The 22,300-nt window shown below is 42.2% G+C and overlaps 2 protein-coding genes across 2 annotated transcripts; one reads left to right on the top strand and one right to left on the bottom strand.

The window, feature by feature from the left end:
• Positions 1 to 296: 296 nt before the first annotated feature.
• mrpl9 (mitochondrial ribosomal protein L9) lies at positions 297 to 6,387 on the bottom strand. Its single transcript, XM_066675684.1, has 7 exons — positions 6,094 to 6,387; positions 4,748 to 4,907; positions 4,131 to 4,255; positions 3,990 to 4,043; positions 1,809 to 1,910; positions 1,356 to 1,439; positions 297 to 502 (listed from the first exon to the last, which is right to left on the bottom strand). The coding sequence occupies exons 1-7, from the start codon at positions 6,157 to 6,159 to the stop codon at positions 383 to 385; spliced, it is 711 nt and encodes a 236-aa protein (XP_066531781.1). The 5' UTR covers positions 6,160 to 6,387; the 3' UTR covers positions 297 to 382.
• A 3,326-nt stretch (positions 6,388 to 9,713) lies between these two features.
• On the top strand, positions 9,714 to 20,833 carry lix1l (limb and CNS expressed 1 like). Its single transcript, XM_066674546.1, has 6 exons — positions 9,714 to 10,221; positions 10,698 to 10,861; positions 11,023 to 11,163; positions 11,905 to 12,000; positions 12,605 to 12,682; positions 14,008 to 20,833. The coding sequence occupies exons 1-6, from the start codon at positions 9,873 to 9,875 to the stop codon at positions 14,260 to 14,262; spliced, it is 1,083 nt and encodes a 360-aa protein (XP_066530643.1). The 5' UTR covers positions 9,714 to 9,872; the 3' UTR covers positions 14,263 to 20,833.
• Positions 20,834 to 22,300: the final 1,467 nt, after the last annotated feature.

Here is a 22,300-nt window from a genome sequence, read left to right as displayed (position 1 = left end):
TTTCTACTACGGCATCATCTGTGTGAATCCGAAAGCTAGTGCTGTGTGTGTACAGTGTAGTTAATGACTGATGTGGTTCACTGTAGAGGGAGTGAGGAGACACGCCGTGTGACCTCAGTGTTTATCAAAATATCAGTTTACCATCGTTCACGTGAGAACAGAGACAGTGGCGTTTTCAGTCATGACCTTAAACACGTTCTTGATGTAAACGGGAGGCCAGAGTTTAATAAACTGTTTTCATGGCGCTCGTCTGTGTAATCGGGACAGTAATATAACGAGGAATAAAGAAGCCAGAGTTGACCAAACTAGGCAGTTCAGTTTAATAGAGTGTAAAGATGTACAAACGTTTCTCTTGAGCAGATCTCTGTAACTCTGATGTGAGTTATTCTTCCTCTGGTGCAGGTGACTGTTGTTCCTGTAGTTTTTTGAGCAGCTTCTTTTGTCTCGGCTCCATAAACGTCTCCAGGGTCAGAGGAACTCGCGCCGTGTCCACACCATTCACCTGAAACACACACACTTTCAATAACAATAACAGACTAAAGCTGCACAGTCATCTGCAAAAGTTTGGACACTTCTGATGAGTCCTGTCAAATTTGATTTGCCGAGCTACTGAAAAACGGGTCATTGCTTTGTTTTTGGGGTAAAACAGCAGCAATGTCCATGACCTACACACCGCTAAAAAATGACAGACAGCCTTTAAAGCAACATTCAGTCAATCATTTATTGTCTGTAACCCTCATCCCGTTCAGGGTCGTGGTGGGTCCGGAGCCTACACGGAACCACTGGAAGCACATCCTGGAGCGGGCGGCAGTCCTTCAAAGGATGATACACTCATCTACGGACACTTTTCAGTCACCAATCCACCAATCCACACCAACGTGTGTTTTTGGAGCTGTGTGAGTGTGACACTAACCTGCTGAACCACCCTACTGCCCATTTAAAGCAACAATAGGTAGTAATTTTTATATTAATATGGCAGCTTCTGAAAATAGATCCTCTGTTGATGCTACTCCAGGAGCACCACTGCAGAAACTGCACTATGTAACTTTAGGAGGAGGGTAAGAAATCAACCTGCCCCTTCCACCCTCCCCTTTGATTCAAGGACTGTGCTCTAAAAGCAAATTACACCTTGCAAAAGTAGGGGGAGCCCAGGGGCACAAAAAACATATCATACCGAGTGTTGCTTTATCTTTATGACATGTTTTCTTCTGGCGATAAAAACTTACGACTTCCCTGAAACGAAGGGTGTATCAAAATGATGGGATTTTTAGGGGAAAAAGTGGAAATTTAGGAAATCTTAATATTCACTGGATGCGAATGCAATGAAATTGTAATAATGATTTATTTTCACTCACCGTGACTTCACACCAGTAATCTCCGAGCTCTGTGATTGGCTCCTCCGGCAGCTTCAGAGCTTGAGGCGGCACGACCACACCCAGCTTTGGGAAGAGAGAAATTACAGAGAAACAAGGACTCAGCGTCACTGGTGCGCATCACAGCTCTTAGAAAACATCAAATACTATTCTAGTACTAATGGTGCCCCCTTGTGGAGAACTCTGTTCCTACTAAAGGTGAGTTATGTGGTGCTTTGCATCAATAAATCAACAAGACACAGTTTGATGTAATAATCAGTTTGTCCTGTTTAAGGAAGATAGTGAATGCTGTTACTGCCTTGTGCATGTACATTTTAACATGAAAATAACATCAAAGTCTAATCTTTAATTCAAATGAATCTATAAAACTGTAAGAAGTGTCAGTCTGTATTCTGTGTTGTATGTATTTAAGGTGATGTTGAGTGTAAATCTTACTGTTCGTAGAAAACTCCGACAAACGATTTCTTTGGTGAGTTGAAACGAGTCGGAGGAGGGAATTCCGATTTCAAGTTTAGATTTCTTCAAGAACTCCAGTGTCTAAAAAAACCACACACAACGCTGCTTAGAGAACGTAAACACAATTTCTAACAGGAAAATTAAGGTAGGTTTCTGCCCTCTTTCTGTATGAAAATAATGTAACCTCCCTGCCCCCACATATGTCCTTTATGTTGGAGTGGATGCTAATCGGTACCTCCACTAGAGGGCGCAACTCAGATTTAACCCTTGTGCGATCTTAACATTCTGTTTACTCCACTTGTCCTATGGGTCAAAAATGACCCGCCCTACCAAAGCTTATTACACAATACAAGAAGATCACCAGTGAAAAAGATTACACTGTCACAACAGTTTTCTTTTACACAGTAGAGGTTTATTATTGCTATAATATAAATGTGAAGTTATTACTTCTGAATTAATTATATTGAAAGGGAAAAGACAGTCAACAATCTGGAACTTTTTTGTCAACAGTTTTTATTTTATATTTTTTTAGGAAGTGAATTATAAAAATATTTCTCTCATAACACTAACAAAACAGCAAAATGTTGCTTGATTTTGTGAACAATATTCAACATAAACTCTATTTAGCACATGTAGGACAGTATGTGCGAACATGAGAATGGGCTTTGCAGATGTATTTCTCACATGTGCAGCACACAGCTTTTGTCTTGCAGTCCTTCTTCCAGGGGCAGAACTGGCACCTTTTTCTTTTGAGTGACCCAGCTGCAGACTCAGGTGGATCAGGACAAGATGCAACTCCCTGAACAGCTTCCACAATGGCTGCAGAGGCTTCTGTGCGGGGCAGGCGCTCCCTTCTCTCAATACATGGGGTGACAAGAGCCTTTCCCAACTGCTCAAGGAACATCCTTCTCTTGTTTATCTTCCCTGACATCCAGGTTGGGTTGATCTCCTGCCATCAAAAGCCCTATGTAGCCACGCAGGTCAATCTCATCCATTTTTTTCCAGTTTTCTCCAGGAGAAAGGTGGATAAAATGTCTTGGACATGGGCAGCCGAATACCTTGTTGGGCCTGGAGTCATCCTTATGATGTTTGATGCTGCTGTTCTTCCCTGGTTGCTGTCTGAATTTGATGAGGACCATGCAATTTTGCCGTTCTTTGACAAAAAAGTCTCTCTGTCAGCGTGACGGATTTCCTCTTCTTCTTCATCTGAAGATGCATCATCCTCTGGGTTGCATTCCTCCCCATCTTCCTCTTCAGATACATCTTCATTCTCTTGTTCCTCCAGAGCTCCTGAAAATATCTCATCCAGGACCTGTTGGGCACTGAAATGTCTATTCATGGCTTCAGCAAGCAACCAACTGGGGTACTTTGATACAGGGTCCCATCAAAGAAACTCCGACCTAAGAACTGATCATGTGTTATTAGGCCGGAGTTTCTTATGTGTTATGTTATGTTATGTTATGTGTTTTCTTGTGTGTGTGTGTGTGTATAAGAGAGAATTTGTGTGTGGCCTTTGAACTTTTTTCTGGTGTTTAAATGCTTTTATAATTCACTGGTCAAAAATGACCCATAAGACAATCTTTGTACCCTAGTGGTGTACAGCTCACATGGAAACATAAACAAAAACAAAGTATCATTTTTTCTAATGAAGGGGTCTCTTTAGGAAAAGTCATAAAATTTCAAGTTGGAAAAAGATAGTTTAAGGTATTTTTTCTACAGCTAAACATGGTAGTGGGTCACTTTTGACCCGCAAGACAACACAAGGGTTAAAAGGCAAGTGCAGAGCACAGCGGGCACCAATGAGAAAACTGACCATAAACGACAAGTCCAGTGCTCGAGAGACTTGAACTCCTGGCTATACTGCGCAGTTTGATTTCTGGAACTGGTAAATTCTACTGACTATAACACTGAGGTAAACACAGACTCTGCAGAGTATCTTTAATGTTAACGCAGTAACACTGAGTTTCAGTTCATGTACTTAACCTTTATAATAACTGCAAAACTACAATGTAACACAACAACATCAAATCCTTCAAGCCTTTAAAGTAAGACACATGGCCGCTCGTCTGTCTGATGTGTTTATCTACGCTTGCTATGTTACGAATGTTATGATACGGTTGCTAAGGCAGTAATGAAGCGTGCTCTAATCCAGGGCCTCACCAGTTCTCCGGTCCGGGTCTGTATCCTGTCTTCCCGATTTCCCTCACGCAGTATCTGAGAGAGCACAGAAAAACAGATTAAAACCCAAGATACACCCCTTCATTTGTTGCTTTTTTTTATTAATTCGCAGACGGGACCCACCCTTCTCTCTTCAGTGAACATCTGTTTATTTTCAGGAGACGGATACACAGCTAAACCCTGAGGCAGGAGCTTGTTGCGACCCACTGACTTCTTCACAAACACCGTGTCCCCCCGACCGCCAAGCTCTGTTCAATCAGACACACAACAAACAACGTAAAACAGTGAATAAATTAATAGAAGAGTGTATTTGTGTGTGTGTGAGAGAGAGACAAGCACAGATACATACAGAGGCTGTAAATATGATTCTACTAAAAGCAAAAAAAAAAAAAAAAAAAAAACTAAATGCTCCATGTTCTGCTTGTTTCGTTGCTGCCTCTTATCCCTACGTCGTTTAACTTTCTTGGCAGAACTGTAGTGGATGAACACTTGAGGCATTTATAAATTATATCTTGGGGCACGGTGTGGGACTGTCTGAGTTAGTCCTTTACCTGGTGGGAAGTTGACTGGTTGAGAGGTGAGTCAATCCTAACTGTGTAAATGGAAACAGCCAGTGTACAGTAAATACACAAACTCTCCACAAACGCCATAAAACGGCCCCTCGTACTGTATCTAATAAACAGTTCACATGGATGAATGATGATGAAGGTCAGTGACATATAAAGTGAGCTGATACTCACTGGGCACCGTCTGTGTGAGGATGAGCTCCATTTTCTCCTGAGATTTGTGCTTGGTGTCCTCCACTAAGCGATAGATTCTGTGTCTCCGGCCGTAGAGCCTCGGGGGTTTACCTTCCTTCGACAGAGGAACCTGCCACCATCGCTCCACAACAACTGTGTTCTGACAAAAAAACAGGGAAAACACAGAGAACTTATCAATTAATATATTAATATATCCATTCTATTCTATTCTATCAGTCAATCTTTATCTGAGATTCTGGATCGTTTTTTGTCTAGTTCCTTACAAGTAGCAAAAATAGCCAGAGTAAACCTTCAGGCAAAAATAAACAAACAGATAATAATAAATACTCCTCGTGATTTTACTATATTTTTTTGTTGTACTTCTGTTCAATGACAATAAAAACATGTTTACTAGCCAGCCCCATGAACTGTTTCACATCTGACTATTACATTTATAAGTGATCACTCACTCATGCCTATTTAGCAGTCAGACAATTCCCCACAAGGGGCGCTGCTACTGCTGTGTAATTGAGAATAAATTGAGCACACACCAGCAGCAGTTCACAAGTGCCTGTTTACAACTTTCAGATCACAAAACAAAAAATTGTTTATTACTAGAATAAGTTAATCTCTATTATTTATTGTCATTAGCATAAAATAACGATGCAGATTAATATGAATGAATAATTTCATGACAGTGCAGCAGTATAATGTGGTTATAACAAACCAATATACGTTACAATGTTTGATATATGTGCTTTAAAACAATTAATTTGGTTTAAATATCCAAATAAATGAAAACATTATTTCCATATTTGCATTAAAATGTGTTTAAAATTGTAAGATGACTAGATTTTTAAAAGCAACAGAGACTAACAAATTATACCAACACTATTTTGTGGAGCAGAATATGAATGAAAACAAAACGGCTTCTTCCTGGAATTCTCTATTCCACCTTAATTGTCACTGCAGTTACTGTTGCATTTAAGGTGGAACAATCTGATTTATATGTTAACCAGTAAGACATATCCCTTTAAATGTAAAAGTTGGTCAGAGTTATAATATATAACCGTGTTACTTTGAATGTAGCTACAAACTGATAAATTTAAACGAACCCTTCTAGTGGAGTTTAACAAGTTTAAACAGAAATGTAACATTCACGTCGTCCTCTCCGTTCCACCTTAAATGGACATATAGTTACTATGGCATTTAAGGTGGAATTGAGAATTAGAATATGAAGCTAGGCGATACTGAGCCAAATAAACTAAATCTACGAAGCTTTAACCTTTAACCTAATTCAATCAGAGTTTAACCGGGTTTTAGTGATAAATAAAGTGATGTTTTACCTTTTGTGCGGAGAGAGAGAGACTCCGCAGCTGAAGGACAAACCGACCCAAGCCCAAAGACGCCATTACAGACACTAACAACTACAGCCGGGATATTACAAACAGTTTACTGAATAATAACACATTAACTCCTCATCACTGCAGCTTAGACATCAAATAAATCTCAATATACACCTCCTCTTTCCCACCATGTGAATACACTCCTCTGTTTCTTGCTCTGTTTGAGTTCTCCGGCTGTTTATCACAGTACTGCCCTCAGTCTGCGGCTCTGTGAAGCTCCACCACTGCGCTCTCTTTTACATTAAAGGTGCAGTCTGTGACATTCACAACTAAAAATACAGCTTACCCACTTTTAGAGACGGCGATGCTGAACTGTGAATTATGGAATATGTAACAAGCACTGCCACTTTTACCCCCCCCCCCCCTCATATTTTCCCTTATAGTTATTACACAATAAGAAATACTATGTGTTTATCTTAAAAACTTCAAGAAAAACTAAGTTTAAAAAAAATTAAACCATCCCCCCGTGATCAAAAAATGAGTACTGTTCAGTACAAAAACTTTATTTATCACAAGTAAATTCCTGTTTTAAAACCTAATAATAATCATTAATTGAAACAAATACTTAATCACCATTTCAATGACCACAAGTTCTTAATTTGTTCCCACAATTTATAAATCATTCTCATTTTTCCTAAATTGTACACGTCATCAGGAGATGTCCTGGGAGTCCAAAAGCCCGTCGTCCCTCTCTCTAGGTGCACGATGCTAACCAGCACCAGTGTCTTTTAGCTGACATTGGCTGTTGGTGTTCTCCTGCAAAACATTGTAAAAAGCCATGTATCTTTTAGGATAGGCTTTTTGCAGGTGGTGATGCTGTCACTTAGCTCCTGCCCAACCTCGGGTCACTGTCTGTGAGGATTGTGGACTGTTCTTTCTGTTACTCCTCCGGGTGACCTGGCTTCCTCCCACAGTCCAAACACGTGAATGTATGAGTGGTTGTGTGTGTAAGTGACTGGGGTGAGTGTGTGAAATTGTCCTTATGTGTTTGAGTGAATGAGTGTGTGTGTGAAATTGTCCCTATGTGTTTGAGTGAATGAGTGAGTGTGTGAAATTGTCCCTATGTGTTTGAGTGAATGAGTGAGTGTGTGAAATTGTCCCTATGTGTTTGAGTGAATGAGTGAGTGTGTGAAATTGTCAATATGTGTTTGAGTGAATGAGTGAGTGAGTGAAATTGTCCATATGTGTTTGAGTGAACGAGTGAGTGCGTGGAATTCTCCCTATGTGTTTGAGTGAATAAGTGAGTGTGTGAAATTGTCCATATGTGTTTGAGTGAACGAGTGAGTGTGTGAAATTCTCCATATGTGTTTGAGTGAATGAGTGAGTGTGTGAATTTGTCCCTATGTGTTTGAGTGAATGAGTGAGTGTGTGAAATTGTCCATGTGTTTGAGTGAATGAGTGAGTGTGTGAATTTGTCCCTATGTGTTTGAGTGAGTGTGTGAAATTCTCCATGTGTTTGAGTGAATGAGTGAGTGTGAAATTCTCCATATGTGTTTGAGTGAATGAGTGAGTGTGTGAAATTCTCCATATGTGTTTGAGTGAATGAGTGAGTGTGTGAAATTCTCCATATGTGTTTCAGTGAATGAGTGAGTGTGTGAATTTGTCCCTATATGTTTGAGTGAGTGTGTGAAATTCTCCATATGTGTTTGAGTGAATGAGTGGGTGTGTGAAATTCTCCATATGTGTTTGAGTGAATGAGTGTGTGTGTGAAATTGTCCCTATGTGTTTGAGTGAATGAGTGAGTGTGTGAAATTGTCCCTATGTGTTTGAGTGAATGAGTGAGTGTGTGAAATTGTCAATATGTGTTTGAGTGAATGAGTGAGTGTGTGAAATTGTCCCTATGTGTTTGAGTGAATGAGTGAGTGTGTGAAATTCTCCCTATGTGTTTGAGTGAATGAGTGAGTGTGTGAAATTGTCCCTATGTGTTTGAGTGAATGAGTGAGTGTGTGAAATTGTCCCTATGTGTTTGAGTGAATGAGTGAGTGTGTGAAATTCTCCCTATGTGTTTGAGTGAATGAGTGAGTGTGTGAAATTCTCCCTATGTGTTTGAGTGAATGAGTGAGTGTGTGAAATTGTCCCTATGTGTTTGAGTGAATGAGTGAGTGTGTGAAATTGTCCCTATGTGTTTGAGTGAATGAGTGAGTGTGTGAAATTCTCCCTATGTGTTTGAGTGAATGAGTGAGTGTGTGAAATTGTCCCTATGTGTTTGAGTGAATGAGTGAGTGTGTGAAATTCTCCCTATGTGTTTGAGTGAATGAGTGAGTGTGTGAAATTGTCCCTATGTGTTTGAGTGAATGAGTGAGTGTGTGAAATTGTCCCTATGTGTTTGAGTGAATGAGTGAGTGTGTGAAATTGTCAATATGTGTTTGAGTGAATGAGTGAGTGTGTGAAATTCTCCCTATGTGTTTGAGTGAATAAGTGAGTGAGTGAAATTGTCCATATGTGTTTGAGTGAACGAGTGAGTGCGTGGAATTCTCCCTATGTGTTTGAGTGAATAAGTGAGTGTGTGAAATTGTCCATATGTGTTTGAGTGAACGAGTGAGTGTGTGAAATTCTCCATATGTGTTTGAGTGAATGAGTGAGTGTGTGAATTTGTCCCTATGTGTTTGAGTGAATGAGTGAGTGTGTGAAATTGTCCATGTGTTTGAGTGAATGAGTGAGTGTGTGAATTTGTCCCTATGTGTTTGAGTGAGTGTGTGAAATTCTCCATGTGTTTGAGTGAATGAGTGAGTGTGAAATTCTCCATATGTGTTTGAGTGAATGAGTGAGTGTGTGAAATTCTCCATATGTGTTTGAGTGAATGAGTGAGTGTGTGAAATTCTCCATATGTGTTTCAGTGAATGAGTGAGTGTGTGAATTTGTCCCTATATGTTTGAGTGAGTGTGTGAAATTCTCCATATGTGTTTGAGTGAATGAGTGGGTGTGTGAAATTCTCCATATGTGTTTGAGTGAATGAGTGAGTGTGTGAATTTGTCCATATGTGTTTGAGTGAATAAGTGATTGTGTGAAATTCTCCATATGTGTTTGAGTGAATGAGTGGGTGTGTGAAATTCTCCATATGTGTTTGAGTGAATGAGTGAGTGTGTGAATTTGTCCCTATATGTTTGAGTGAGTGTGTGAAATTCTCCATATGTGTTTGAGTGAATGAGTGAGTGTGTGAATTGTCCATATGTGTTTGAGTGAATAAGTGAGTGTGTGAAATTCTCCATATGTGTTTGAGTGAATGAGTGAGTGTGTGAATTGTACACAAGGTGTGAGTGAGGGTTCTGGACCTCAGATCAGGATGACGCAGTTACAGAAGATGAATGAATTAATTAAAAAAAAAAAAAGATTTGTAAATTGTGAGGGAAAAAATAGGAATCCGTGTGTGGACACAAATAACAAATAAAAAAATAATTAATTAACAGAATGACTGTATTATGAGCATTTATTAAGAAACACTGAAACACGTAACCACAAATCACTCTTTCCGCCTGTACTCGACCCCTAGTTTGTTGGCTCCCTATCTAGGGCACCAGCAGTGGGGATGGGACGCAGCCCGCCGTTATCCCTAAACGACTTTTCCTGAAACACAGGAACTCGGGGCTATATGCGTTCTTCTCCTGTGGGAACGAGCTTGTTTTTCCCTAATAGTTTTTAAAAAGGATTTTAAGAGTAAAATACGCCTACAGACAGTTTTTAACCCGAGCTCCAGGCTGTAATCTGTCCGCGGCGGCGCGATGCAGTCTCTCCGGCAGCAGCGGCTCCAGCCCGGGGTCATCAGCGGGACTCTGCGCGCCTCTCTGCGGCCTGCTGGAGCTCCGAGCCCCGGCGTTTCCCCGCAGATACCGCCGGGCTTCAGCGGGACCCTGAGCGGCACCCTGCGGCCATCAGTTACTCCACCACCGCCTCCGTTGCTGCTCTCCGGCCTCGGGGCTCCGGGCCCCGGCCCCGCGGATATCTCCATGACTATGCCGAGCTTCGGGTTCTCTAATCCGGCCACCGGCCCCGCCAACCCCGCCGTGCTGCGGGAGGCCGTGGACGCCGTGGTCCGGAGCTTCGCCAAACACACGCAGGGATACGGCCGGGGTAAATACTGCGAGTTAACCTCCTCCTCGTCCCGGGGCCGAGATCTGTGTTTACATTCTCTAACAGGGAATGTCCAAGAGAGAGAGAGAGAGAGAGAGAGAGAGAGATGGATGTGTGACAAAGTTGATAGACGGAGTGAAGCACAGGGATAGATAGATAGATATGTCTAAATTAAGCAGATAAAGGCAGGCTGATAAAGAGATAGATAATGGATATGTTAGAGATGGATGATAGAATGAAATATAGGAATAGAAGGAGATAGATAGATAGATAATCACCATTCACAGACAGACTGACGCAGGCTGAATGATTGATAGATGGATAAGGAGATTAACAGAGTGACTGACGCATGGAGGGGCAGGTCTGTGGTGGGAGTGAAGGACTGTGTCGTGGTGTAGGTGTAGTGTGTGGTGATTACCTGAGCTGTGGTACTGCTGTGAGGTGAGGTCAGTGATCTGTGGTTTGTGTTGTTCCAGTGAACGTGGTGGAGGCTCTGCAGGAGTTCTGGCAGATGAAGCAGTCTCGTGGAGCCGATCTGAAGAACGGGGCTCTGGTGGTGTATGAGATGGTGCCGTCTAACAGCCCCCCGTACGTCTGCTACGTCAGTCTGCCGGGTGGGAGCTGCTTCGGGAGTTTCCAGGTACAAGCCAGCCGTCTTCACTCTACCCCAGTTTTGTCTGATCTCCTTTCTGTCTGATCCCTCTCCTGTTTTGTCTGATCTCCTTTCTGTCTGATCCCTCTCCAGTTTTGTCTGCCCTCTCCTGTTTTGTCTGATCTCATTTCTGTCTGATCTCTCTCCAGTTTTGTCCGACGAAGGCTGAAGCCAGGCGGAGTGCAGCTAAGATCGCTCTGATGAACTCTGTGTTTAACGAGCATCCGTCGCGCCGCATCACGGACGAGTTCATCGAGAAGAGCGTGTGCGAGGCACTTGCCTCCTTCAATGTGAGTCACCCACCTCCTGTAAACGACGTCCCGAGTCACTGTGTCTGATTCTGTCGTCTGTGGGCACAGCTGAAATGACCGTGCCTCAGAGTCTGATTTCTCCTCCGGTCGACTGGGCTACGTTAAATTTTCTTGTTGGTGGAAGCAGTTGTGTGTCACTTTAGCAGCATTTTATAATACAAATGCATTTTTAAATGTGTGTTTTCCCAACATGAAGATCCAAGAGCCTTTTGGCCAGAATTCACTAGTTTAGATTAGACAAGATAGTTGTGGTTCTTAATGAAACGTCTGTGACCTGCTCTGGTCCAAACCCCACAGCAGTGTTCTCCCCCTGTGTAAACAGCTCTGTTCAGAACGCCCGCTTTCAGCACCTGTTCCTTTAAATGATAATGAGCCGCTCTCTGTTCACCCCGACCCCGAGTGCACAGCAGTGAGGAGCGAGGAGCAGAAGCTCTGGTTTTTAGCCGTTTTCACTCTGTTCTCTTTCTTCTCCGTTTTTACTCAGTGCTCTTATTTCTCCGCGCTCGTTGTGTCTGTTTTGCTGAGTTTAACCTTGTCTTTGCGCTCTCACATAAACACAGTCCAGCGCTGTGATTGGACAGACTCAGATGAGGGGGCGGGGCCAATCTAAAGTCTCTGCCTTTGACGTCAGAAACGAAGCAGAATCAGAACAAAATCAGTGTCCTTTTGGAAATATTCGAATCCTTATCATCAAGTAATTTCAGTGTGTCTCTGTTGCAGGGAAACCGAGAAGAAGCCGATAATCCTAACACAGGCATCGGGGCTTTCCGCTTCATGCTGGAGTCTAACAAAGGCAAATCCATGCTGGAGTTCCAGGTACGAGGGTCTGATCTTTATTATCATAGGAGCACAGGTCCAAACAGAGTCACTGTTTCAGTTTGATTCACTCGATTCGTCCAGTAAAGACATGCAACCATCAAGCTACAGATTCACATTTGAAGCCAGACAGACACTGCTCAAGCCCCATAAAAGTAATCAGTAGCTATTGTTCTACAACTGTGCTGACTGTAATATACACCACCCAGCCTTAACTGTGTCTGCACTGAGTGGATCAGTCACAGCAGTGCTGCTGGAGTTTTTAAACCCCTCAGTGTCTGGACTGAGAACAGTCCACCAACCAAAAACATCCAGCCGACAGCGTCCTGTGTCACTGATGAAGGACTAGAGGACGAGCGACACACACTGTGCAGCGACAGATGAGCTACTGTCTCTGACTCTACATCTACAAGGTGGACCAACGAGGGAGGAGTGTCTCACAGAGTGGACAGAGAGTGGACACAGGGTTTAACAACTCCAGCAGCACTGAGTTTGCTCATTACACATCAAGGGTGTTGTTTATTTTGAGACTAATAGAAAGTGCTCATTCACAGCTAGTGTCATTCGGTACCAGCTCTGACCACGGTGTTACTCCTCTCCCCAGGAGCTGATGACTGTTTTCCAGCTGCTGCACTGGAACGGGAGCCTTAAAGCCATGAGAGAGAGACAGTGCTCTCGACAGGTCAGTTATCATCTCGACACACAATCACACCCGGTATTGAGGAAATATTTAATACTGTTTGTAGAAAGTCATAAATACAAAGTCGATTTCAGTCATCCAGCACTAAAAAAGGACTGGGTGCTAAACTGAAAGGCCTTTATGGTTTGGAATGTAACTGCGATTTACTAAAACATAATGCAGTTATTTGTAATTAATTAAAGTGTCACTTCTAGACCGAGATTGGTCCAAAAATATATAACTACACAAGGCTCTGGTCAGAAACTGACCGCTGATGAAGAGTTAGAGGAGTGTGTGTGTGTGTGTGTGTGTGTGTGTGTGTGTGTGTGTGTGTGTGTGTGTGTGTGTGTGTGTGTGAGAGAGAGAGAGAGAGAGACTGCTATTGCAGCTGTGAGGTGGAAGAAGGAAAGGAGGAATATTTTTCTTCCTCCAGAAGAAGTGTTCTCGTTTCCATACGGCGACGCTGGCAGCTAGTAACGTCTGTGTAATGCTCTTGACTTGTTCACACATTACCTCAGGCTGCTTCTGAAGAAGAGACAGTCTACAAACACTTTTTTTCTTTTTCCTTTTTCTTTTCTGAACACACACAGCGCTTCTGTAGCTGTGATTGATAGTTTCATGATGAGGTAAGAACTAGAGACGCACCAGTTGCAGTTTTAATGTACGATTCCAGTTTCCAATTTTTTTTGGAATGTGTGTCACTGGTTCCAAATTTAGCAGATATTTTTCTTTCTAAAAAATTATTAATGACAACATGCAGAAATATTTTGTTCAATGGGACCTTCCAACAAAAAATAATCACCAAAAGATACAAGTGTACCAGGTACTGCAGGGATTTCTATCACTTTGTACGTATTCACATTATTTAATAAGAAGCTGACGAAAAACACCAATATGAACTTTGTATTTAAGGTGGAAATAAACCTTTGATCAAGGAAGAATAAGAAGCAAAGTCTTCCACGTAAAATGACATTTAAGGTTGAAGGGCAGAAAATCAATTAAGGAAGATAACATCAGCCTCGTGGAGTGACACATATAACACTAGAAGCGCTGTAGGCGGGTTTTTTGACATTTGTGGCTGATTTTCTGTATTTCTCTCGATCTGAGATAGTTTCTGAGTCTGATCGGCTGGTCACTGGTTATGGCTGATCAGTTGAATGATGATTGTTAGGTGTCAAACGTGTGATGTTGCCAGGCTCCTGACAGTAATTTCTGTCACTATTAATACCTAACGCTCATAATGACCATCATGGAAGTCTCTGCACTGACACACGAACCCTGTCTCCCTGATTCAGCAGTGCTGATACGCTGTGTTTCCCTCTGTGAAGGAGGTGCTGGCTCATTACTCTCACCGAGCGCTGGACGATGACATGCGGACCCAGATGGCGTCGGACTGGGTGAGCCGAGAGCACACGGTGTCCGGGACCATCAGCCGAGAACTAGCGGCCACCGAGAGAGAGCTGGAGGAGGCCAGACTGGCCGGACGCGAGCTTCGCTTCTACAAGGAGAAGAAGGACATTCTCATCATGGCCCTGGGGCAGTTGGGTGGCTCCAACACCACCACACTGCCCTGCTCCTGCTGAAGAGCCCAGCAGCTGGGGCACGCCTCGCAGCGAAGGACATCGGGACAAGGGTCAGATACAGCTCACCAAAACTCCCAAACAGCAGCAGTCTGGGTTTTTATACGCTGACAGATCTAAACGTCCTGTACTGACCACAAGGTCAGATCTCCTGGGTTTGGTCACAGGAGGTTTTTAAAGTTGATGAAGTCACTAGAAAAAGCTGCGATTATATTCACTGCATTCTAATGTGTACATTGGAACCACGTTAATAAAGTAGGCGTAAACACATATACACAGGTATTATTAGTTCCAATTATAGCAAAATATTATTTACTCACTTCTACAGCACTTTTCTAGACCCACAAAGCGCTTTCAGTTCTTGTGTAGTACACTCACCTAGTCTCACTCACTCTCTCTCTCTCTCTCACACACACACACACACACACACACACACACACACACACACACCTGTGGACACATTTACACATTTTCACCCAGTCACTCTCACACTCACACCTGTGGACAATTTCACACACTCACCCAGTCACTCACACTCTTGTACCTGTGGACGGTTTCACCCAGTCATTCACACATTCTTTCACCAAGTCATTCACACAGTTATACCTCTGGAGGGGTTTCACCCAGTCATTCACACACTCTTATACCAGTGGACGGTTTCACCCAGTCACTCTCACACCCTAACACCTCTAGACGGTTTCACCCAGTCACTCACACACTCTTGTACCTGTGGACGGTTTCACCCAGTCATTCACACACTCTTATACCTGGGTACGGTTTCACCCAGTCATTCACACACTCTTATACCTGGGTACGGTTTCACCCAGTCATTCACACACTCTTATACCTGTGGACGGTTTCACCCAGTCACTCACACACCCTAACACCCCTAGACGGTTTCACCCAGTCACTCACACTCTTATACCTGTGGACGGTTTCACCCAGTCATTCACACAATCTTTCACCAAGTCATTCACACAGTTATACCTCTGGAGGAGTTTCACCCAGTCACTCACACAATCTTTCATCCAGTCACTCACACACTGCACACTATAACACTATAGGAACTACCTGGAATACCATATCAACTACTTAGCAACACAGATAGACTTCACAGATAGTGCCAAGCAGTAAACACAGCATCAACCTGCAGTGCTAAGGCAAGGATAAAAGCAGCAAAATACCTAGCAACTACCTGGAATATCACTGAAACCTCAGTGCACCCACTCCACCATAGCAATCACAAACCACATTAATAGCCGATAAGGAACATTTCTTTAGGTGTGCGGCTTGATTTTATTCTCGTGGAAACAGTGTACACATTTGGATCGGTGCTGATTTCTGAACCGTTATCAGTATTATACACACTACCCTGCAGTATGGACCTCGCCTCTGTTCTGAATGTATTGTGTGCACATGCTTTATCCGTGTGCACGTTTTTTACTTTAAAAGAAGGAGGGTAAGGGTTACAGATTCTGCTTCGTTTTGATTTTCCTTCGCCCCACGCAGCTGTGAGTAATGCTTATGTCTCTTGAGACATGTTTAAAGCCTTTCAGCATCTGGGAGCGTTTATATCTGAGGTGTGGCTCCGCTGTCATCCGTCTAGTCACAGTAGAGTTGTTCAGATTTACAGTTTGGCTGCCAGTTGCACACAAACTGCTCACAGTTTCCCCTTCAGCATCCACAGAACTGAGATAAAAGACCATATGTGTGTATGATATCGACCAAACATGGTTTTAGTCCTGTGAAACCTTCACATTCCTTTGCACACACTTCATGGCTTGCATTTTGCAGCAGGTTTGATTTCCTCCGGTAACGCTTTCCGTACTGGAGCTCTATGCAGATTGTCAAGGTTTGGCCCAGGACTTCATACAGCAGAGAAACCAACCAGATTTAGAAATATTCTCACAGGATTGTAATTTATATGTCCATTATTTAGTATGTGATTTCATATATTGATTATTTAGGTGATAATTATATTACTCTCATATTTCCCAGTTTTAATCGAATGCAGTATTTATGTCGCTGAGCAGAAGGTTTCAGCGGGTCGTTTTATTAGGTCCGACATTTCTACTCTGTTCACGCTTCTCTTCACTCTTTGCCTGAGTTCGCTAGCTCACCAAAGCTCTGCCTTTTCATTCCATCTGCAGAAAAACACTGCAGTGCCCTAGGAGTGGGCGATATGAAATGGTGATATTTATTGTGATCAGTGACATCATGATCTTATTCTGTAAGTTTGTGATGGTTGCTGTCAGATCTAGAACGCAGAGCAACTGCACGCATTTTAAAAACAAGTGGAACATGGCTCCTAAGCGTCTGAATCTTAGTAGCAACAAGAGTCCAATCCTATGCATCACTGTAATGTTTGGTATAGCCTTGTTTAAAGGAATAGATTAATGAGTAAATTGTTTCCCTCCCTTTCAATGCACTCCATCACCCAAGACATGGTTTGCTGCTTTAGTTTTAGCCCTGGATCTAAGAGGCTAATACAGTAGAGTTGTATGTGACCCAAAAATAAAATGCTATTTTGGCCTGATGTGTAGAAGGAGGCAGTGTATACGATTCACGTCGGACCAATACCAGAGCCAGTACAAAACAATACATGGAAGTACATATACGCGGATGTACAGAGAGCCAATCAGAATGCAACTGGCAGAATCCTGACTGTGAGGCCAGGTCAGTGCACTGAAAATATCAGACTCTCAGTGAACTAGTGGGTGGAGCATCTGTGGCTGAGACTACTATGTTACTATTTTTTTGTGATTGAGTAATAACACAATATATAAATGGGTTTACATGCCAAATATTTTCAAATATACCAAGACGCTTCACTGAAAAAAGCTGGTAGGTGTGATGGCTGCTGTGGGTCTCCAGTATTTCAGTAATGCACACCGTAACTATTTCAGGGCCAAGTGCGCTCTCTTGTGGAGAATTTTCACACTGCCAAACACAGCTTTATGAAGACCTGTGTTGTTCCTGTTTATCAGTCGAGATGATCCGTTGAGAACATATTTGGGCTACTCGTAACGTCTCCATAGTTTGCCCGTATTGGTAGCTACGTCAGCCTCTTGGATCCAGCAAAGGAAACACCAAACCTGTCTTGTTGTGAAGAGGAAAAAACGGGGGAGTTAGGTTTTTGAGGGTCAGACAGGTCACGTGAGCTAAGGCTTCAAGTCGGAAACGTCTCTTTCAGAACAGCCGTTTTGACGTTAGTGATGTTTTCATTCATATTTCAGTAACACTTTCAATTCTCTAAGTTTAAGGCTCATATCTTCATTTTGGGAATAAAACCTTGTATCGTCTTTTATGTAGTTTATTAGCAGCTGCCCTTTACAGTGTATACAAATGTCATCGAGGATGGACCAGTGGAAATGGCTCAGACTTACTTCTACTTTTTTATTCAGTGTCATTGAGCTTTGAGTTTTCTCCTCAGTAAGCCACACTTTTGGAGATGTGAGGTTTTAGTCTGAGAGCAGTGATATGGAGAGGACTGTATCATCACCACTGAAAGCCTTTACACCTTTAAACTCAACAGCATCACCTCGTTTCAGATCAGATCATCCCTCTTTGAATGCAGTGTGTCTGATATGGGCGCTCTTTCTGACTGCTTTGTTTATTGTTGCTGTCCAAAAACATGTATAAAGTCAGAGCTTTTATTTGAGTTAATTTAGGAGAATTTCAATTTGTCAATTCATTATGACAGCAGCTGATGTGTTCACATATGGTAAGAAGTCCAAAATACATGGCTTTCTTTGGACAGCGATGATGTGCGACCTGGCGTTTCTGTTTCTAGCTCTGTCTCAGTAACGAATGTTCAACTTCTGCTAAATGTTTACACTTTGTTTAGTTTATTTGTGAGTTACCCATGCTGGAGTTTTAACACAGTCCAGCTTTTTTTATGATGAAACACTTTTATCGTCGTATATAAAGCGTGTAGGTGTTAAGGAACTGAATATGGAAACTTTAGCTACGTCCTGAAGTTTTCAAATTACCTCAGAGTTCTGGAAATTGGTTGGAAGTGTTTAAATACATCAAGTTTACTGTTAATGCGAAATAACGTCTAGAATTGAGAACAAATCTCAAGTCACAGTTCAACTGATGAACAATGAAATGGTTTATTTTGTTCTGTTTGAGGAGAGTAGCTGTTAAAATACTCTGAAAGTCCAGATATTAGTAAATTCAGCTGAAAAACCATACGTGTGGGCAGCCCAGCTGGGCACTGTGAGTTCTGTACATGGGTTAAATGTTGGTTTGTATTGGACACACCTCACTTTAGACCCAGGTGGATCCCTTACCTAGAGACTTACTGGGCTGCCCACATTTATCTGATACCTGCCACCCACTTGGGTGTCACTAATCCAGGTATCAAACCCACAAAACCCAACTTTAAGACCCACAGGACATAAACTGGGGTGTATTGGCTGGGAGATACCACTTAACTAGCTTCCCTGTCGTCATATTTTTTAGCAGAGTTGATGTCAGAAGTTGCAGAAAGTTGTATATTGTTATATTTCAGTACAGAGTGACTTGTCTGAGCCTTTTTGTCGTTCAGAAAGTGAAGTTTAAACCTTTTAAAGCTGCACTATGTAAGTTTGCGGAATTGGAAATATATAACTCCATAAAATGTGAAGAGGAACATTTTGTAGCGTGTGTTGTGCTGTTTTTTCTTTCCCCACACAGATTTATCTGATTACTGTGAATATGTTCATGTTGAAACAGGAAGCAGCCAAACCCCAGTTTTTGAGCCCGTGCATGTGATGTTAATCCACTAAGACCTCTGACAGGGTCCAGAAAATTCCTGCCAAATATGAACTGACAGCTCTGACTGGAATGACTATTTCAGGCTTTACAGAGTGACTTGCAGCAGGGTATGAGGGTTTAGACGTGGACAGTCATGGTTATCAAAGGTTGTCCAGGGGTATCGGATGCCTCATCTGGTCTTTTAGGGCCCACATGCCTTCAAATCAATATAAATGGATGTATCCAGTATTTCCCGGATGGCAAATGACCTTTTTATGATTTCCCAGTTAACTTTCGTGGCTGAGCTTCTCCTTAACACCCGAACGTGTATTTCTCTCTCGACCCAGTAATGACTCTTACACAGTGCAGCTTTAAGCATTTTAGCGGGATATAACAATAATATAATAAAAATGTTAGCCACATGCTAAATATAAAAGCAATTAAAAGAAAATGTGAATTGTTTTGTGGGTTTGGGACACATACTGAATTTCGATCAAAAAAAAAACAATCTGGTTGTGAAAATAATTTCAGATATACTTCAGTATTGTACATGACAGGTCTGTTTAAAGTTATTTAAGTGCCAGCATTCATAAACCAACTGAAGTTATTACTTAAGATTATCTATTTAGGATTCTCTTTACATTAAATCTTTCCTTGTTTGAATATAAAAGGTTTTATTAGTGAATTTCTGTTGTTTTCTCCAGTACTAAACCGCAGGGTGGACTCTTCCACTGTTGTCATGGAGATGGTTAGATTAGCAAGCTAATGCTTGTATGCTAACACCTGGAAGTAGCTTTGTTTTTTAACAAGATAAAACACACACACACACACACACACACAGTGCAGTGTTTTAATTTTAATAGGTTCATTTCTAAATGTCGTGTTTATTATTACCATTGTGTCTTTCAATTTGTGGAAGATCTGATGAGAATTACTTTGCTAAGACAAGTGTAGCATTAGCTGCAAAACATTTGACACAAATAATATAAATGAGGTACTTTTCTTGGCATTAATAAAGGGTTTTCATGAGCATTATAGGCTATTTATTCACAATACGTCTAGTCCCCGTATGGTAACAGCTGCAAAAACAACCTGTTCTGAATTCTTTATACTTTTGGATGTCACAAAATTAATTTAATTTACTTATATCTGCATATTTTTCCGCCACAGTTTAGCCCTGCCCATGAATGCCTGAAGTTATAAGGGGTGTTGTAGCCAAGGCTGTTATTGAATGAATTGCAACTAATAAGAACAGAGTTTATTTAAACATCAGTGTTTAATATACAAATAAAAATTTTAAAAAACAGCTTTTCTGAGTTAAATAAATGATGGACACTGCTTTTAAGTGGATTTTAGGGGAAAACTAACATACAAATAATAACTGGAATTTTTTCTTCTTAGTTTCCTTAAAGATTTTCCTAAGTAAACTGAGCTGGTTTATGTGACATAGCACTAATGTTTTTAATCTGGTGCTGTGTTCGTTCGCGTGTGTTTTGGGAAAAAATACATTAGCCGTTAAAAGCAGAGGTGCAATCTCTTATCTCCCAAATATCACTCGTACTTACTCTCATTGTAATTCAGTTTGTCTCATGTGTTTGTAAACATGAACAATGTATTATCTTGTTTGTTTTTGTATACAGGTTAATTTTTTATGTTTCTTATCTCTGTACACACCATGTTAGCAGTTCTTATATCCCTCATGGTGTTGATTTCCGCCGTGATGTAGAGGTGCTCTGAATGTCATTAGTTGCATGTGAAAACTTTTATACAGCATTTATCAATTTGTAATACAGTCATTTTGTTTTATACAGCAGTTTTATGAGTGAATATTCAGTACCACTTTGTAGATTTATATACTTTAAATAATAAAGATTTTTTTACAGTAAGTGTTTTATACATTATTTTATTGTCCTAATTTTATGGTGGAGAGTGTCTCTGTCACACAGCTGCAGGGTCTCGGGGTCCTGGGTGGGAACCTCTCCTCAGGTCACTGTCTGTGAGGAGTGTGGTGTGTTCTCCCTGTGTCTGCGTGGGTTTCCTCCGGGTGACTGTCTGTGAGGAGTGTGGTGTGTTCTCCCTGTGTCTGCGTGGGTTTCCTCCGGGTGACTGTCTGTGAGGAGTGTGGTGTGTTCTCCCTGTGTCTGTGTGGGTTTCCTCCGGGTGACTGTCTGTGAGGAGTGTGGTGTGTTCTCCCTGTGTCTGCGTAGGTTTCCTCCGGGTGACTGTCTGTGAGGAGTGTGGTGTGTTCTCCCTGTGTCTGTGTGCGGGTTTCCTCCGGGTGACTGTCTGTGAGGAGTGTGGTGTGTTCTCCCTGTGTCTGCGTGGGTTTCCTCCGGGTGACTGTCTGTGAGGAGTGTGGTGTGTTCTCCCTGTGTCTGCGTGGGTTTCCTCCGGGTGACTGTCTGTGAGGAGTGTGGTGTGTTCTCCCTGTGTCTGCGTGGGTTTCCTCCGGGTGACTGTCTGTGAGGAGTGTGGTGTGTTCTCTCTGTGTCTGTGTGGGTTTCCTCCGGGTGACTGTCTGTGAGGAGTGTGGTGTGTTCTCCCTGTGTCTGCGTAGGTTTCCTCCGGGTGACTGTCTGTGAGGAGTGTGGTGTGTTCTCCCTGTGTCTGTGTGCGGGTTTCCTCCGGGTGACTGTCTGTGAGGAGTGTGGTGTGTTCTCCCTGTGTCTGCGTGGGTTTCCTCCGGGTGACTGTCTGTGAGGAGTGTGGTGTGTTCTCCCTGTGTCTGCGTGGGTTTCCTCCGGGTGACTGTCTGTGAGGAGTGTGGTGTGTTCTCCCTGTGTCTGTGTGGGGGTTTCCTCCGGGTGACTGTGAGGAGTGTGGTGTGTGGCTGTGTTAAATTGTCCCTAGTCTGATCATGTGTTACATCCAGAGACGTGTTACTAAGAACCTCCTGGGCTTTGAGGACTGCAGATGTAAAAGGCTGTGTGAAATTTTCTACAGATGTGTGTGTGGGTGACTGGGTGACCGTGTCTATGTGTGAGAATGAACGTGTTACTAGGTGTGTGTGAATGTGTGGTTATACATTTACAGTCTATTGTCCACATATATGGCTTGCCTGTTTGTCCGCTTGAGGGCGTCAGAACACACTTTGAGCAACAGAGCAGTGTTCAAGATACCCATGTGTAACATAGTTGCTAAGTTTTTCTTCCACTTTTCTTTGCTTACTTTTTAATTAGTTAACTTGGTCTTTCATTGATTTATCCATTTCAGGGTTGCAGTAGTTTACTGTTTATTCTTTATTTGGTATCATCGTTAGTGCAATTATGAAATAAATAAATCATAAAGGTGAAAACAAATC

Source organism: Hoplias malabaricus, chromosome 6 (assembly GCF_029633855.1).
Source record: "Hoplias malabaricus isolate fHopMal1 chromosome 6, fHopMal1.hap1, whole genome shotgun sequence".
NCBI lineage: Eukaryota > Metazoa > Chordata > Actinopteri > Characiformes > Erythrinidae > Hoplias > Hoplias malabaricus.
This window is presented reverse-complemented; position numbering and strand designations above follow the sequence as displayed.